This window comes from Fringilla coelebs (assembly GCF_963513975.1).
Source record: "Fringilla coelebs genome assembly, chromosome: 2".
Lineage (NCBI taxonomy): Eukaryota > Metazoa > Chordata > Aves > Passeriformes > Fringillidae > Fringilla > Fringilla coelebs.
In genome coordinates this window covers 76,656,054-76,674,724 of record NC_140029.1, presented here as the reverse complement: position 1 = coordinate 76,674,724, position 18,671 = coordinate 76,656,054, and the positions used below count along the sequence as shown (strand labels likewise).

The 18,671-nt window shown below is 40.6% G+C and overlaps 2 protein-coding genes across 2 annotated transcripts in view; one reads left to right on the top strand and one right to left on the bottom strand.

Moving 5' to 3' along the window:
- Positions 1–1,228: 1,228 nt before the first annotated feature.
- On the bottom strand, positions 1,229–14,855 carry DCUN1D5 (defective in cullin neddylation 1 domain containing 5). The gene is made up of 8 exons (XM_084226780.1): positions 14,492–14,855; positions 11,834–11,916; positions 9,297–9,367; positions 8,806–8,897; positions 3,874–3,982; positions 3,675–3,779; positions 2,867–2,969; positions 1,229–2,113 (listed from the first exon to the last, which is right to left on the bottom strand). The coding sequence occupies exons 1-8, from the start codon at positions 14,569–14,571 to the stop codon at positions 2,058–2,060; spliced, it is 699 nt and encodes a 232-aa protein (XP_084082906.1). The 5' UTR covers positions 14,572–14,855; the 3' UTR covers positions 1,229–2,057.
- Positions 14,856–15,885: 1,030 nt separating this feature from the next.
- The window catches only part of DYNC2H1 (dynein cytoplasmic 2 heavy chain 1), a gene marked incomplete at its 5' end in the record, with an annotated part of 143,228 nt that continues 140,442 nt past the window's right edge, over positions 15,886–18,671 (top strand). Inside the window, 2 exons of the mRNA XM_084226347.1 lie at positions 15,886–16,086; positions 18,469–18,639. Of these exons, the coding sequence (XP_084082473.1) occupies positions 15,886–16,086; positions 18,469–18,639 (372 nt within the window). The remainder of the gene's footprint in view (positions 16,087–18,468; positions 18,640–18,671) is intronic.

The following is an 18,671-nucleotide window of genomic DNA, read 5'->3' as shown; positions in this document are numbered from 1 at the left end:
AAGTCATTTCAGAATCAGCATCCCTGAAGAGATTTAGCATACAGCAGTACATCCCTTGACATCAGGTACACAGTGCATGTTTATCTGTGCATCTTAGGACCTTATTGTACCAGCAGGTCTTAGGACTGTTGAAATTAATCTCATTCTGGCATAAGCTTTCTGTGGGGTAGGGCAATTCCTAAATGAAAGGCACTCTGTTATGAGTGAAATCAGAATTATCAGCAATGCAAATGGATAACTTGTAACATATTGAAGGGAAATGCTGCAGCTTACACAAGGTCTAAAATTAGGTACTTTCTGTAAAACAGGGGAAAAATATTTAGAGCAGCTGTGGTGCATCTGTTTACATGCACACAAACACTAGCCATTGTATAAGCAGAAATCTTCCAAGTATCTTTTCCGCCGGTGTTTTTCTCACTTGAGTGAAACCAAGCTTCTATAGATCAAGGTGACTCGCAGAACAGCCCATAGCCCAGCACTGCACTGTGTCCTGCAGCCCACAGCAAGCACATCTCTAGAGAAGCTGCAAGTGTGGTCCTTGGTAGTGGAAAAAGAGCACACAGCACTAGTAGGTACCCCTTATTTCTCTTCATACCTTTCCTCTTTTTTCCACCCTCCTTCTTAAAAAAAAAAAAAAAAAAAAAAAAATCATCTTGGAAATAAGCTTTCCTTAAGGACAGGAAAACTCACGCTTGTTAGTCTGACTAAGGGATGTGCAAAACAGAAGTAATTTCCCTGAGGCAACGATCTTCAAGTCATGCCTAGCTTACATTGTCTATTCTTATTTCACTTGTTAAAATATTTGGCACATAGGCCTTAATCACTGACCAAGTCTTCCAGTATTATCACAATCTGTATAATACATTTATATAATAAAGCAGAAGTTGCAAATGCTTCATTCTCTCATTCTGGTTTGGTTTTTCACATTTACTGATTAAAATCCCTTTCCTTCTCAAGGCTGGCATTGAATCTCCTGGGCATGGAGGTAGAGTGAGAAACTTCTACTATATTTAAAGGTTGTCATGAATACTGAATGCCTAAAAGGGAAATCACAGTAGTTTTGGGACTCAGAACACAGAGTAACAGGGTGATATTTAATATCCTGTTATATACAGCCTGTTACTTGGTCAAACATAGGTGATTAAATAGTTGCTTCTTCATTTATATTATGAAAACCATCCAGAGAGGAAAAAAAAGTCATGAGTGCCTCCAGTCTAAAACATGCAAGAAGAAAAGCCTGAAACCAAGTCTTCCCAGTTTTCCCTTTTAAAATATAAATTGCACTTGTACAAAGCAATCCAAAAAGCCTAAATAGCAGTAAAAATTTGAAGCTGCCTTGCTGTACCAAAGAGTATCTGCATTCAGTATCTGAAGTACAGGCAATTAGTTTTCAGCCATTCTGCACACAGAGACATTTCTTCTACACCTTTCTACTTTGAAAGGGTCTGCCATTAAATGCCACACCACTGGGTGGGGAATAAACAAAGAAATAAAAAACAGTAGCAGGAGTTTAAGGCCTTTATCTCCACTAGGAGCTGAAAACTGTGGCACAACCCATGACCAATACTCACTACACAAATAAGCACACTCCCACCCAGGGCTTCCAAAATCAGTCATTCTTTCTAACATCTGCCACACAGACAATCACACCAACAGCAAGCAACAGCGCCAATTAAGCATTTTAAGGTCTTCAAAAATTCATAGCAAAGGGCACTTCTGAGAAAGATATCTTATAGGTTTGGTTTTAAAAATAGACACCACACTCACATTCAAGGGACATCCTTCACTTTTAGGCCTTTGTCACAAATCTGAATCTTTATTGTTCTGAAATAAATGCTATAAACATAAGACTCAAAACAAGAACTCCAACTTTCAGTCTCAGAAGAGGTGTGGTTCAATGCCCATATCACATGTAACAAGAAAGTCTCCTTAAAAAAGGAAAAAAAATTACTGTAAAGTCTTTCTTATGAATGAAAATGCAATCCTTTGTTTTTCTCATTACTTTGTGTACAGGCGGGCACCAAAAAAAAACTTTTGCATTTTCTTTTGAATTCTTGCTATGACGCTTGACGAACTTTCTGCCATTCAACAAATTCATCCAGAAGTACGGGCCCTGCAAACAAACAAAACTTGGAGTTAAGATTGGCAATGTGTTTCAAACACCTTTGTTTTAAGTATGAGGGTTAAAACTACTGTTCTAGGAAACATCCACGGCAATCCCATGATAAAATGCTCATAGTTTTGTACAATCATTCCAATCCAAGGATGATAAAAAGTGAAAAAAAAACAAACACTTTATGGAAAAAATTGTTCCCAATATCTGACAGGTAGAGTGAACTGAATGGAAGGCATAAAAATAATCTTGTAAATCAGCACAACTAATTCCTTCTTCCCAAAGTTTTCAAAATTGTGAATAATTAGAACATGGACCAAAATGGGACTTAGGCAATTCAGTCATGGCATGACTGACTACCAGCCTGGTGGAAAGTTCAGCCCCAAGTAGCAGCAGGTAGGCAAAAATTGTTAAGCTATGGTTTATTATATATTAGTACAAAATGAGTTTGCTATTTATAATTCTGCTTGCAAGTCTACAGTTGCATGCAGCAAGCACCTTCACTAGATTCTCACTGAATACAAGCTGGCTCAAGTAAATTATCATAATATTTACATACTATACCCCTGAGAAAAAAAGTAAGAAAAATTAGCATCTGCAGCTTGAAAATGGATGGTTATCAGGGCTGTTTTTGTATTCATTGCTGGAAAAAAATTGTACCTTACAGTATTGTTTCTGTTATAGAAATTTGTTTTATGCAATTTTTAAATTCTTTGCTAATATTTGAATAAGCAAAACAGTAAGAATACTTACATGCACCATCTTCATCATAGTTGCTAAGATCTGCATGGACAGTTCTGCTGAACTCTAGTACATTGTACCACTGATCCTTGTTCATAACTCTATACTTCGATTGCTAGGAAAAGTAATTTCAAAATATTAAAATGTCAAGTGGCATTTGGTACTCCTGCATCACATTTAACTTTTTATCTTCAATGAGTTCCTAACAAACTATTTAATGGGTAACAATGGCTATTACTTACTTGATTTTTCCATTTTAAAAATACTACACAGAACATATTTCCTCGTTATGAAATGACATGAAATGATTTCTTGAAGATCAGAACAGAATCAAATTCCCCAAACCCTGGAAATCAGGAAGTCACCACTCTAAGCTTCAAAAACTGGTATATTTTTGCCCTTGCCCTAAAGTGGGGCATATTTAGCTCAGATGTATTTCCAGAATGAACTATTTTAAAAAAAAAAAATCTTCTTTTCTCCAGGGCACAATACATTATGTTCATAAGGACGTACAAAGCAAACCTGAAATGCAGTGCAGATGCAACTGAAGAGACTAGTGGGGCTCTACTACTTTACTTCCAGATTTATATCTACAGTAAAACCAAGATGGAATTTTAGCTGCCTTTGATAAATAAAGGGGCTGGGGCACAAGGAGGAAAATAAGGATCTTGATGCATACAAGCACATCACTCTTTCATAAGCACATTGAGCAAGGTAAAGGGACCAATATGGATACATCCTTGAGTAAAAAAACACGCAATATTCCCACAGAACAGTCCAACTACTATGCCAACATTCACAAAGTCAAGGAAACTTGTACCTCCAGGTATTGATAAAATACTGAAAACAGTGGCCAAGTTCTTCCGAGCAGAAGAGCCAACATGGATTTTGCAGTATCAATATCAAGACTTCGCTGGTCTTTTTCCTAAGGTTGAATAAAGAAAGCGCAGAAACCAATCAAGGACAAGCTTGTTGAATAAATAAAATTAAGAACTTTCCTAACATTTCAGCAGTCTTACCCTTGCAAAATCAAAGGCGTATCTGTAGATATTCTTAAAGGATGAAATGTCATTCAACTGTGACCGTAAGAAGTCAAATTTACTCTGTAATTTTTCTGTACAGTCACACCTTAAAAAAAAAACAACAAAAAACCAAAACCAAAACATTAGGAGTTCAAAACACAACATCAGGCAACAAAAAAAAGCCAGCAAACATAAAAAACTGAAATCACCAAAGCACAATCATTAGATATACAGGAGTAATACTGTGAAACTGACTTGAAGAATCTTGAATATGCTCAATATTTGCAGCTTACTGAAATGATGAATGCTGGCTTCTGTAAGCAAGCTTTTTGTTTTAACTATATCAGCAACATAATACTAAGTGCATGCGTCACATCTCAAATAATAGTCTTAATTCCAAACTCTTTAATCTATATTCATACCCAGCAGTATCTTATCTTCTATGAATGTTTAAAGATACAGTGTGCATTAAGGGGTAAAATCCAGCTGTAAATAAATGGGAAAACGTAAACCCTAAATATGTAGTTTTCAAGTGTGTGTTTACAAATGGCAGGATTGAGCAGGCACTCTGCAAAACATACTAATCTGCTCATGTTTTATGACTGATAAATGCAAGCTCTGATACAATCTTAATCACCTGATTAATAGTCAGTAACTACTCAACCGAAAAATCAAAGGCTGTATGAGAACATACAGGTCCACTAGTCAATAGGATAAAGCTTTGTCAAAAATAACCCTTTGGAAAGAAAGATCTTCGTGTACTTTACTCAGCAAGGAAATAGAAAATGGGTCAGATTCACCAACAATGGCAAAGGAGAATGCAATTTAACTTTGCTAATCCTCCAGAAAATACTCACTCAATAGAACAGTTATAACAGGACATTCTATTCTTATAAAAAAGCTGCCATGACTAAAAAAGAATAAATTAAAAAATCCGCCTTGCCTTGTATCCCTTGTGAAGAAGCATACTTTCAGAACTGCAGCTGTACATAAATAATTCCTCTGGTCATGTGTCCCCCTTTTAGCAGTCTGCCTCTCAGAGAATACATCTGCACCTCTAACAGCTGCACATGGACTTGTCACACAGGCCCCCAGCAAAGGCTGCTGAGATGCTGGGCTTTTATGCTGTACTTTGCCCTCAGCTGATACTTCCTGTTCCTCAGAGCTGCCAGCCTGTGCGTGCACAGCTGTCTGTCAGTCTCTTTCAGACTGTGACAAGAGAAATGTAGCAATTCCAACTGATGCAACCTTTTATTATTTCTTGTCCCTAGGAGCCTCTACCTAAAGCAGCACTAAGTCCTAGCCAACACCGGTGCTAAATAAATAAAACTATTGGCTAATTATGCTACATATTCAGATCACAACTCGTATATTCTGTGTTAAACCATATAACGAATTGAAAAGAACTCTTGTTAAATGAGATTTGATAAATTTAACTAAAAATAAAATTACTTTTTTTGTCTTCAGCCATATAATTGGTCTGTATTCTACTACTTAACCCTTAAAACGGCATTATGCTATGCTAGAAAGGCATTGTGTTTTTTATTCATATCTCTTCTAACATTCAAAGGTTCATATTTCCACCAGAATGTTCTACACATTTGAGGACAAATCCACCTATTTAATCTACCTAAATGCTTAAGTTTTAACTATACTAGTGACATATAAAATATTTATAGTGGGTTTATCATACATTGTTAAATATAATTTGATAGATTATTTACCATATAATGGGTAAACTCAAATTTCAGTACGTTTAAATTTCTTGCAAACTACTTTGTTAAAATTGTTCAAATAATCATAAATCTCAGTGCAAGAAAAAAGCCAGCTATTGTCTACAATACTATTGGCTATGTCTATTTTAATACACAATTGATTATTTTGAAAAAGTTAGTATGAAAATCAGCAATAATTAAGTGTCACGACTCCTAAGCAATTTATTATCAGTGCACTTATAACCAAAAAGCCAAATGGATCATGCTCAGACCAGCACCAACCTCTGGATCCCAACACAAAGACATGTTTTGGTTAAAGCTGTTTAGGGCATTTCTGTACCTAGCCGCTGACTTTACTCCCAAAAAGAGGCAAGGAGTTATCAAACTCCTCTTTTACAGAGGTACAGGTGCCTGTGTGGCTGCACCATAAAACAGATGACTGAGGTCACCCATACTTGGAATAATCTTCCTAATAACCAAAACAACCTTCTAATTAGCACAAGTGAATTAACACTAAACTCCTGTACAGATATTAGAAAAAGATGTGATTTCTCAAACTGTCTTTACTGAAAGATAGCACTGAATAGCATTACCTCAAGATCAACAAAATCAGACATTAGCTTACCCCAGTCTCTTCTCATCCCTATGTCACATTTTTAACAAAACTCAAATTAGCACCACAAAGAGAATGCATTTTAATTTCTGTTAGCTACAGAGAGATCATCTGAGGCATAGCTAACATGGACAAAGTGATGATTCATTAACTCCTACTCAGATATTCCAATGTTTTATATTTCATAGCTATTCACATATACTTGTCTTTTACTAAAAAGAAAAATCAGTAAGATGTATACAAACATTGAACCAAAAGCATTTAATGTTAGTATATACATTTCATCATAGTTGGCCTAGCAGAGGTACTTGATTCTCTCTGCTATGAAGAGAGTCTGCATATATACATACACATATATGTATACGCACACACACACATCCACCCACACACACACACACATTTGGGGCAGAATTCACCCACCCACACAACATACTGGAAACCTTCCAGCCTAAGCTGCTTAGGTCTCATAAGATGATATTTAGGGCTGAATTCACCTTCATTTTGACAGTATCTACTTCACCACACATTTATTTTTCTCATCTCTAAACAGCAAACTTCACCGGTGTATTATGAAACAACATGCAGAGAGAATGTCACTTCAAGATGCAGGTACCCAAATGCTGCCATCTAACTGTAGATTAGAGAGGTCCTAAGCTTCAGGTGTTGCCATTCATACAGGACTAGCCAAGCAACCTCTAAGAGCAATTCAGGTGACCAGTCATTAGGTCTTAGGGCAAACTGGATACTTCCCTAGGCTACACTACACTGACTGGATCGCCAAAGATTGCAGTAAGAGTTTAAGAAATCCAGCTCTTGCATATAAACCAAACATTTAGGTATCTTACTATTGAGCTGAATCCCAGCCAGGACTGTTTATGCAATTATCTTGTGTAACATTTCACATATTTTGAAATAAAGATTCTATACAGAAGTATATGTAGAATACACTCTAGGGTTTTAATGCATTTCAATCTCATTTCTTCATGCAAGAACTACAAAGAAAAGAAATAAACTATGCAAGCAAGCAATAATATTTTACTGTTTTAAGTGTAAAACCCTTTTCCTTCAAACATCTGTCAAACCTTCCAAGAGAAAATTGATAACCTCATTACAGATGGAATTCCATAATAGGACCCTCCCTTCCCAGTAAGCAACAACAGCACAAGTCTATAGGTTTGTATTTTCTTTCATCATGGTTTAACCCCAGATGGTAGCTAAACATCACAGAGCTGCCTGCTCACTCCCAGCCAAAACCTGCACCTATTTTTTAGCCAATGGATCTTGAGCTGTGCTATGTAACCATCTCTGCTTCACTCAGCTGCTTAGCCAGCTTTTTAGAGAGCAACAGGGGAAGCAAAACATACACATCAACTGCTTTAGGCTTAGGCAAGTGCTCTCAGCAGAAGTCTCTTTCTATGAAAGCACACAGCAGCAGCCTATTTTCAGTATTAAACACATTTAGACTACAGCATGACCAGCTCTGTTCTGAAAACAACCAGAAGATTTCCAGTCAGCAAATTATTAGAAACAAAGTCTAAAACATCGGCTCTGAACAGGTGCCTGATTTCATGCATTTATGTGCTCGCATTTGGCGAGACTGGCTAACTCTTGAAAGCTTTTATTTGAGCATAAAAATTAAATACTTCAGATAAGTGACCAATACCCATTCACTGCATCTGAAAAATCACACACCCAGAATTTATTCTGTCATCTTGAATTTCAGGCAATTTAATAATTCCAGCTCCTAATTTAATTTCTGGTGATAGTCACAAAATAATCAAGGCACCTGTCAGAAGCCTGATCCCAATTCAAGTAAGAGTTGAGAGTCCAGAGTCACTTATTCCATAGTTTTGAGTAACCAGAGGGTATATGCCCGATACAATTTCCCAAACCAATCCACAACTGACAGGGCACTGTGCTCTAGCTGCAATAGTAGTTCCCTATTTGTAATATTAAATGCAGTGTCATAACAAGACACCCTTAAAACATTAGGGTACCATAAGTAGTTACACAAAGAATGAACAAAAAGTAACAACTGACTTAAGCCTCACAAAAAGCTGATTGTTTCTTACATGAAAGTAATATCTTTAGGCAGAGCACTAACTAATCAAAAACTCAAATGCAAACAGTAAGAGCAAGAAGCTAATTTATAAATTGAAAAGATGTTATTTAACCTAAGCATTAAGCATGGCTTCTGATGTCCATCTAATAAATAACACCAATAACCAAAATTACTATCCATGCAGTCCTCATCTATAAAGCTCAGAAATCACTAAAATGTTTCCATAATATCAGTGCTGAGATATGCTTATGTGCACCTACAGATCTACTTATTTATATCCGCTAACTAGAATGGTATTTTAACATATTGTTGCAAGAAAAGGAAGCCACCAAAACCTGAATTAACCAGGTTTAGACAATAAACTAATGCTTTGAGTGAACTCATCAGATTAATTTTGCAGTTGTGGACCAAAACAAGAACTAAAAGCCAGCTTTCTTTGTGTCTTATTTCCAACATACATGAAACAGAACAAGAATAATTAAGTTATAATACAATCATAAAATTAGAACATTCTATTAGATATGTAAAAACACTCTTACTGTAATGAGGTCATTCCTTTTAACCATTCTTCCTTGGTAAAAAACCCCATGCTTTCAGCCTCTAGTTTCCAGGCTAAAACTAACATAATAATCTAGGGAAAACAAAATAAAGATAACGGGAGGAAAAGGAGTCAGTCCATAGGAAAAGGCTGATTTACTAATGTCCAAGAACAAAACTCTAAAACATTCAAACATGCTACATGGTACATGCTTGGTCTTCATATTTGTTACCATTAAAAAAAATTAGCTACATGCAAATTTTCCCCTCAATTTCAATTTTTGACAATTAAGTATTACTATAATAAACCCATCCAAAAAAATCTCACACACCAGCCAAGTAAAATTGATGTATTCAGCTGAAATATCTTAGAGCAGCTCCTACAAGCAGGAAGATGAAAAACTCTCTGCTTAGTGGCTTTAAGAGTTACACACAGAATTTAACCTTATCAAATATCCCCTAAGGTGTTATTAACACTATGAAAGAAACTTACATTTTCAGGTTCAACACCGATGTCTTCACAGAATTTTTCCATTCCTTCAGGGCCTACAACTTCATCAGGACCTTCAAAGCAAAAACCACACCAGAGTAAAATCCAAGTAACTTTCACTGCTCATAAGAGTTATGAATAATAATTAGGCTACATTGCATCCAAAGTATTTCTAAAAACATTGAATTACACTATTAAGTAGTTTTTAAGCAAGACCTATTCCATCAAGCGCAATTGTGTAGACACGTATGTGCTACACCAGATTGTTTATGCTGTGCACTGCCTCTCTGTGATAGCAGATGAGCCATTTTAGTTTTGTATCTGAGTTCTCAAAAGACTCCATTGAGCTTCCTAGTGATGCAGCTCAACTCCAGTAACTGTGGCAGTCAATTGTTTTAAGACAATTTGGGTACTGCTACTCTCTGCTGAAGTTACTTTATGAATAATGTTCTTCAAAAATTATTTTATCAAAACAAAATATCTAACTCTGTCTGAGCTACTATTTCAGATATTATTCTTTCGATGGTGCAAATATTATGGGTTTACATTAACACAGAAGGTGAATCTGCAAACAATGTAAGATGAGTTTTACAATGCTGAGTAAAATAAACAAAATGAGAACAATAAATTGAAGAAATGCTGAGCATGTTAGCCATATACAAAGCAAAAAAAAAAGGTTCAGGGCTGCAATAAAAACAAATTGATTAGGACCACAACAGTTAGTGTTATGCTCTGTTTTAACAGGAAAGTCTCTAAAATGCAGCAAATTAGTGCCTTTAAAGAGGACACACACTCTGGGGCGTTTTGCTCCTCTAATCTCTCTGGCTTCAGTTATTTTGACTAAGCCTCCAAAAATGACTCCTACTGGGCACTCAAATATTATTAAAAGGCCTGTTAACACAGTATTTTAATGTGTCCTGGATCATTACATTAACATTTAGAGAGTACGAACTAATGTAAAAGGCAAAGGTTTTAGCTTCCAAAACAACATACCACTTTACAACTTTTTGGCCAATTTTGCTACTTATAACAGGCAGAGTCCTTGATGAATTTGTCTCCACTTTATCTGCTGCCAGTGTAAGCAGAAGCCTCTTTAAGAGTTTGGATAAAGTGCTTTGAATAACTACTCACTGTGAGACAAGAACATTGTCAATAAAACCTGTTGAGAATGGTTACTTTTGCAGAAGAATAAAATCCAACTGAAACTTAGCATCATGAATCCCTACCTCCTGAAAAATATTGCAAAGGACATTTTGCCTATGTAAGCAAGGCCAAACAGTGTTAGATAGGAAATATTCAAAAAGCAAGTTATGAAGAGAAGGGTTATGAATGTAAAAGGGTTCAATGGTAATGACAAGTAAGAGCTTGAATGAGTGTTTCTGGTCCAGAAATCATACATAAAACTCTTACACTTCTGTGTGTGTGTATAGTTTTATCTTTTAATGGAACCATTTTATCTTCTATTGCATATAATTTAACTGGAATTCTAGCTCGTGCTGGAAATGCAGCATTTTTTGATTGCTGGTTAACTAAAAGTATAATCTCCTCCATTCAATTCTTGATTCAATAACAAAGCCAAAATTTACAGACATTAATTCTGAAGAATATACAAACAAATTTATCACAAGAAAATTAACTTTGAATTATTATTTCCCTAGAAAAGACTCTACTCCCAAAGAGTATACCTCAAACCTAAAGTATAGAGCAGATTACTACAAATAAGAGTAGTTCATTGGTGTGAAAAGACTGCAAGGAAAATATCAGTCCTGATAAATATACTCAAACCAATTGCTGGCAGATAAATTAGCAGCTCTCTCCATACTAAGATCTGACAATTAATGAGTTTTGATAGACCTTAAATAGTGACTAGACAAGAAATTAGTAACAGTTCAGAAATCCTGAGTTCAGAAACCATGCAATTGGTAAATAAATACCAGCAATATACACTGCACATTCACTTAAAGCAGCTATTCAATGGCAATTGTGAGTTATTTGAAAGAAGATACTTCAAATACTTCTGTAATGAAACACTGATATTTAGAATATAAAAAATGTTAATACAAATTCTCAGATGGAAAACCTATATAAACCTCTATTATTTTGCTTTGTAAAACAAAGCATGCAGCTTAAATCATGACCTATATCATTAGTCTTCCAATATGATCACAAAAAGATATAGCTAGACACATAAGCATCAATCTGAACTATCTCTCAATGTCCTGACTTCTACCTGACAATTTCAAAGCAAGAAGTGAATCACACAGTATATCCTGACTCAAAATTGTACTGCTCAATATCTGCTATTTCATTTTAAAGTTATAAAGTATAGAGTGAACAAAAATAAGTCAAAAAGAACAAATACTAAGAAGCTAATAATAAAAGCTACCCTAATTCAAGTGCACATTATAAGGAAGCAAATACAGACATATTTTTTATGTGTACATCAGCATACAAAAAGCAGAATGCAAGTAGCATTTTATGTATTGCTCTATTTAAAAAAAAAATCATATGGTTTCAAACATGAATGCATTGCATATTACCTGCATATTCATAAAACCAAGCCAGGCACTTTTTGCTTGAAAAATGTTCCTCTCCACTTATTACTTTACCAGATGCTTGTGATCTGCAGTAGCAAATAGAAACACAGGGATGAACAGTGTTATTTTAATGACACATGTGAAAACCAGGAAAAATTAAATTACACAACATTAATTATGAATCTATTGAAATTGTTTAATGAGGTCAGTATACATCTAGAGTTATGCTGAATTTCATAAAAGGCAACTGTGTCATCCTCAACTCCTGTTGGAACATAAAATTACCTTTAGATTACAACCATCTCATAGCTCAATTTATTGCAACTATTACTTTTTCTGAAATGCAGCAGTACTGTTATCTTGTAGATATTAAACAAAAAAAAAACCAACCCACACAGATGGCCAAAATATCACTGCTCAGTAATTCAAATGCCTTATTATCTATTTTTATTTATACATACAGGCATTTAATGTTAGGTCTCCAATAAGCAGCTTGATTTTCAAGAGTGCTGAACATGCACAGATCCCATTAAGGTCAACAGAAGCTGCAGAGTTTGACATATTTAAAAGTCAGGCTATTTATAGTTAACCATCCAAATTTGGGAAAAACACTCAGTCAATTGGTTTACATTATACATGTCATTAAGCATCTACAAATTCTATAGATATTTGGTATGTATACCAGAATAGCAGTGTGCAATCTGTGGCAAGACTGAAGCTGCTCAGCACACAGAGCTTCCCCCATCATTGTCTTCATTATGTAACACACAACCCAGTTTGCCTAGGAAGTGAATTCTCTAATTCATCATTCATTAAAAGAATGCACAGAATTTCTTCCAGTAAAAACACTGACTACACAAAGGCATCTTCAGTCAGTAAAGAGCTGCAGCACCTTTTCAATGCATCCTCCTTTCAAACACAAATTATAGACTTTTAAAACAAGCTAAGGTTATTTCTAACAATGAGGTGAGCACTAATAATATGAGAGGGTTTAAAATTATGCAGCTCCCACATTGCAATTTTAAAATTAAAATGTCAAGCAGGAGAAGAACAGTTCAATTCTGAGAGGGGTGAACAACTTTAACTCCCATGTATCGTTTTTAGCTTCACTGGAAAAGAACACAACACTCTTAAGAAGAAGCCTTCTGTGCTGAAAGCTAGAATTAAAGGAGTCCTACAAACATTCACCCATCCATCCAACTGGCATTAGGAACACAAGTCACCAGAAAGAGGCAGAGTCATATGGTGTGCTATTGCTTATTGGCTTTATCCAGATTAACATAGATTTATCTGTAATCACTGATTTTACTAAAGAATATTACCAATAATTTGTTGTGTAAGAACATAATGACAAAAATGTTCGTGTATCTAACATTTTCTGATCACCTAGCATGAACTCTCACTTGCGTCATAGTTTTTGCCCAACAACTAGCTCCCTGTAGAATCTGTGGGGTTTTTTTTCCCTAAGCTATGAAAACACTAAATAAAAGAAATTAAGATCATAAAATTTCGGTTAACAGTGTTCTAGAAAAACAAACTGAAAGTGAACACATGCAAACAAGTGCTAAGATGAGCAAGAAACTGAAAGTTGGTACTACAAACCAGAATAATTTAGTTTTTTAAAGTATACAAGTAAAGTATGAGAAAACAGAAGTGTTCTCTCTAAATATACTTTGAGGCAGAACCATGAGGGAGTAGAGCGGTACAGAGGATAATTCTGGCACAAGAAAGAGATTTATAGGCAAGGAATAACACACTGAAACGAAAAGGCCGTCAATGACTACCAAAAGTGAGCTGTGGAATTGTTACCCAAAATGAACAGTCATAACAAACTAAGAGGTCAAGTTTGGCCAGCCAACGAGAAAGGCCATCCACCACAATTTTTTGCAATAGCCATTCCCGTTGTGTGCATTTCGCAAGTCCTTTGTATCCACATGTCCTGAGGACGTTAGTCAGTCGTAACTACTGCTTTACTGGCACACTTAACAAGGTCTAATAGATGAAGCAGGCAGTTACTTCGGGGAAGCCACACTGTAAGCTCCCGCTGCACCGCCCTAATGGTTTATCATTCTAACAGCAACTTTAGGATATCACGGCATAAAGAAGTCTTTTTATAGTAGCTAATGAATAAGATGATTCCAACTCCTGTGTTTATTAGAGAAAGCTTTCCTGCTCTTGTTTTCCAGTGTGCTGACCAATCCTTCCAATTCACTGCGGAAAAAAAAATAAAGAAAAAAAAAAGGGGGACAAAAAAAAACGGAAAGAAAAAGAGGAAACTACTATTTAGCATAGACACTCTGGGTACTGGCAACCTTAACGTGAGGAGAGCCGCCTACCCCAGCGAGATAGAAAGAATATGGGGATAAATGCCAGAACTGGCCCTTGAGGTAGAGCCAAAGGCACGGCCAGCCGGGAACGTGAGCCGTTCCGTGGCGTTTCTCGCCGAGGCGTGACCACGCCGCCGCCGCGGCCGGCACGGCGAGCGCCGCACCTGCACCGGACGTGCCCCCCGGCACGACCGCGGCCCTACCGGGGCCCGCCGGGCCGCACACGGCCCGCCCGCCGCCCCGGGAAGCCTCACGGCCGCTGCAGCCCGGGGCCTGCGGAGGAGCGGCCCGGGACGTGACGGCCGGCACCGGCCGCCGCCCCGCGAGACGGTACCTGCCGAGTTTACATTTCTTGAGGCCGGTGTCGTCCGCCGCCGCCGCCCCCGAGGACTTCCTCTTCTTCTTCACCGGCATCGTCCTGCCTCGGGGCGGGGCCGCCCCGCTGCCGGGGCCCGCAGCCGAGGCCCCCCCGGGCTCGCTTCCCCTGGCCGCCGCCGCCTCCCAAGACCGGCGGTGAGGAAACAAGAGGGGACCCCGTTCCTGCTGGTCCTCCCCAGCCCCACCGTGCGCTGCCGCCCCCCGCTAGCCGCGGGCAGACGCCGCCGCCGCTCCGTTCCCAGAAGCGGGTGTCGTGCCGGGGGCGGGAGCGAGCGCGGGCGGTATCGGCTGCGGAGAGAACGGCGAGAACGACCCGGACACAGACGGCGCCGGGCAGGAAGTGGTAGCGCCGCCGGGGCGGGGCCGCGCCGGGACCCACCCCCGGGAGGGCGGGGCTGCCGCGCGCGTTTCCCGGCCGGAGCGGGGCCGCGCGCATGCCGGTTACGGCCCGGCGTTTGCAGCGAAATAAACGGGGAAGCGCCAGCCCTTCCAGTGGTTTCGAACCCGCGCGGTCACAGCCCACACTCGGGGGGGAGCTGGGTGTTCCGTCAGCGCTGGAGGCGGGCTCGGGCCTGGGACAGAGAACCGCGAGCGGTGGCCGAGTTCAGGGGCAGCTGCTGAGCGGGAGGCGCTCCGTCCTTTTAGAGACCCTCTAGAGAAGCGGCTGGGATCGCTGAGCGGGGCGCGGCTCACTACGTCCGCACTGGCCCGCGAAACCACGGGCAACCACAAGCCTGTAGTCCCAGTGGGCGTTGAGCATTCCCAGTCCCGGTGTGAGCATTCTCCACCGCTCCCCGGGGCCGGGACCGCAGTCCTCCGCCGTGCCGTACTGGACACCACGGGCTCCCTAGCGGAGTGGGGCGGGGGCGAGGGAAACACCCCAAGTACTGCGGCGGCCGTGACACCGTGATGCAGCTAATGGCAGCAGAGCTGCTTCGGTGAACCCAGGGGAAGCCTGGCAGCGGATCGGGCCGGCCCAGCCCCGGGTGACTGCCAGTTGCTGCTGCCGTGTGAGGAGCAGCACGGCACCTTTTCCGCCCCGCCCGCCGGGCCAGCCCCGGCCCGCCCCGTTCCGCTGATTTCCGAGAGCGTCGACCGCCTCCTCCTTGCCCGGCGCCGCCCGCAGCTAGGCCGCCTGCGCGCCAGGGCCGCCATCTCCGGTCACCATAGTGACGGGTGCCGACGACGCCGGGACGGCTCCGGGCCTCTCCCCCTGTGCCCCGGAGCGAGCCGCCGTCCTTCCCGCCGTCAGCCTTTTGGGTCTTCTCCCGCCAGCGCCTGCATGTGCTCCCGTGGCGCTCTGGATCCGCCCCCGCCTTGATCCTGCCTGGCGGGGTGCGTGCCGCTACCATGGCCGGGGAGGGAGACAGGAGGAAGCGCTTTATTTCAGCCACGGCTGCCAACTACTTCGGGCTGGACCCTGCGGCCGGTGCCGCTGCCCTGGCCGCGGGGCTGCATTCCCGTCCGGAGCTGAGCCGCTTCCTCGACGACGGCAATGAGTTCCTGCTCGTGGTGCAGCACTCGGGCGCGCAGCTCAGCGCCTCCAACAAGGTACCGTGGTGTCCGGCGCCTGCGGGTCCCGCGTGTCCGTCGCGTCCCGGCCTGCGAACGGGGAGGCAGAGCCCGGAGTCAGCCCAGGCTTGGTGGCCGTAAAAACTGGTGTCAGATTTGGGAGACACCTCCCTCCTGTGAATATCTGTGCAGGTCTCTGTGTCTGCTGCAAGCTACTGGCGGCTGCCGTAGTTTAACCCCAGCCAGCAGATAAGTACCACTCACTGTCCCCCCACCTCGACGTGGGGAGAAGAATCGGAAAGAGAAGAACGCCGTGGGTTGAGATAAGAACAGTTTAATAACTGAAACGAAATAAAATACAACTGAAACGAAATAAAATATAATAGCTAACTACTAACACGCTAATAATAATGTTAATAACTGTAATGGAAAGGGGTGAGAGAGGGGTTTAAAACCCAAGGGAGACAAGAGATGCTCAGTGCAGTTGTTCACCACCCCCTGACTGATGCCCAGCCTGTCCCCCAGCAGTGATCGGTGCCTCCCGACCTGCTCCCCCCAGTTCATACACTGAGCAGGATGCTCTGTGCTACGGAATATCCCTCTGGCCAGTTTGGGTCAGCTGCCCCGGCCACGCTGCCTCCCTGCTGCCTGTGCCCTCCTCACTGGCAGAGCATGGGAAACTGAAAAGTCCTTGACTTCGGGTAATTACTGCTCAGCAACAACCACCGTATCAGCGTGTTATTAACATTATTCTCATACTAAACCCAAAATACAGCACTGTAAGAAAATTAACTCTATCCTTGCTGTAACAAGAACACTGTCCCCAGAGTCCATGAAGACCATACTGATGGCACATTTGTTAGTGGGTTGTGCCCACGTTGGTGCAGTTTTAGCGTGTTGTATATTGTCTCTCTGTGAATGGCCCGGGGCATGGAGTTGGGTGTATGATTTCTTCTTGGGCATGGTTGCATGCACATGGCCCAAAGGATTGCATGGGCAATGTCTGTGCAGGGAATGGGACCCAATGTGTGGCCCATTGGCTGATATTTGACAAATGCAAGGTGGGTGTTTGTCCAAAGCATGCATTTTTCAATTTGATGGGTCCAGCTGTAAGCAAATCTGAGGTTCTTTGTGTGAAATGTCCTGCCTTGAGTCTTGTCTTGAATCTTGTGTTCAGCAATTGACTCTTCGGATTGCTACCATGGGGTGTGATGTGCCCTCAGTGTCACCATGTAGGGAGGGCATGGTGTGGGGCCAGCCACTCAGAGTGTACAGGCAAGGTGGGGGTCTTGACAGTGGGACCTGTTGTTCTGCAGTGAGACCAGGGACTTGGTGTCTCTTATGTCAGTGGCTTCACACATGGAAGAAGCCTCTGACATAAGGAGTCCTCAACATGTGGAGTGTGGAGCTGTAACTTACATAACTCCTTGGTGAATCCTCTCTGGAGCCTAGTGCCTGCTCTATTCAGGCAAGAATGAACATATATGTCTACCAGTTTTTGAGGGTGCTGCTGAGCCACTGTCTAAAATACAAAGCAGCTTTCAGCAAGTGTGGAAGATCAGATGCATATTGGTGTTATACTCTGTACTTGTCTCAGTGAAGCTATGTCTGTGAAAGTTGAGCTAAACACTTGATAAGAAAGTAAAACTGATACCGTCCAATAAAACTGAAAGCTGTTCTTACTACCCTTTGTTTCTTTTTACAGAAAAATAGTAAACAAATGTTTGCAATTGTACAGGATCTGGGATTTCACTTTGCATATCTTTTTGCTATAAATTTATCAAATGTTTAATAAATTTTCGGGTTCTATGAATTCTCCTCAGCCACAAATAATTTTGGTAATTACTTTATGGCAATTTTTGGAACTTCACCCACAAGTTGGGCTGTGGATGGAACGTTCGTCATGCTGCAATTTATGATTTCAGTGATGAAGGAGCATTCCTGTCTCTGTTCTGGAGAAATCTATGAATAATGTATTTACAAACTCAGGAGAGCCATACAAAATATTTAGAATATATAGAAAAATATTCCCAAAAGTTTGTAGCATAAAAATGCAATTAAAAATAGGTCTAATGCTTAGTTTCTCTAGGCACAAGACAGAGTTTCTGTTTTGTCCAGAGAAAGTGGTAAGTGGAGTTTTCAAAATGTAGTAAGAAATGATGATATTTACAGACATATGCTGGAGAAGGCTTTACGTATTTGATGTTGGAAGTCAGGCTCCTATGGACTCAGAAATGAGTACCATAAAAATTATAATTTTCTGTGCAAATCAAATGCTCCCAGAATTTTATCAGAGCCCAGAGGGAGTAATACGGCTATTTTATATTTTTTCTTGATGCAAATTGTTTGTGTAAATGGTGTATGTAGTTTAGCAGTTAGTACCAGCTTTCTAAACAAGTCCTGTTTTCTTGATTATTACAGATTGAAGCTACTGATTCAAAGAATAATGTGTTGGTGTTCTTTAAGCTGAGACCTGACGTAATTACTGAAGAAAATCTTCACAGTAATATTCTTGTGTCATCTATGCTAGATTCACCAATCAACACCCTTTATCAAGCTGTACGCCAAGTTTTTGCGCCAGTATTACTAAAGGTGAGCAATATACTAGTTTAATGTTTTGCAGG

What these genes read in the sequence shown, in the direction of transcription:
- DCUN1D5 (XM_084226780.1), bottom strand. Translation starts at nt 14,571, where the DNA reads ATGCCGGTGAAGAAGAAGAGGAAGTCCTCGGGGGCGGCGGCGGCGGAC. An exon ending in TTGGTTTTATGAATATGCAG is followed by an intron (nt 9,368 to 11,833) that starts GTAATATGCAAT and finishes TTTGCTTTGAAG; the next exon opens with GTCCTGATGAAGTTGTAGGC. An exon ending in AAAGGAATGACCTCATTACA is followed by an intron (nt 3,983 to 8,805) that starts GTAAGAGTGTTT and finishes TTTTTTTTTAAG; the next exon opens with GTGTGACTGTACAGAAAAAT.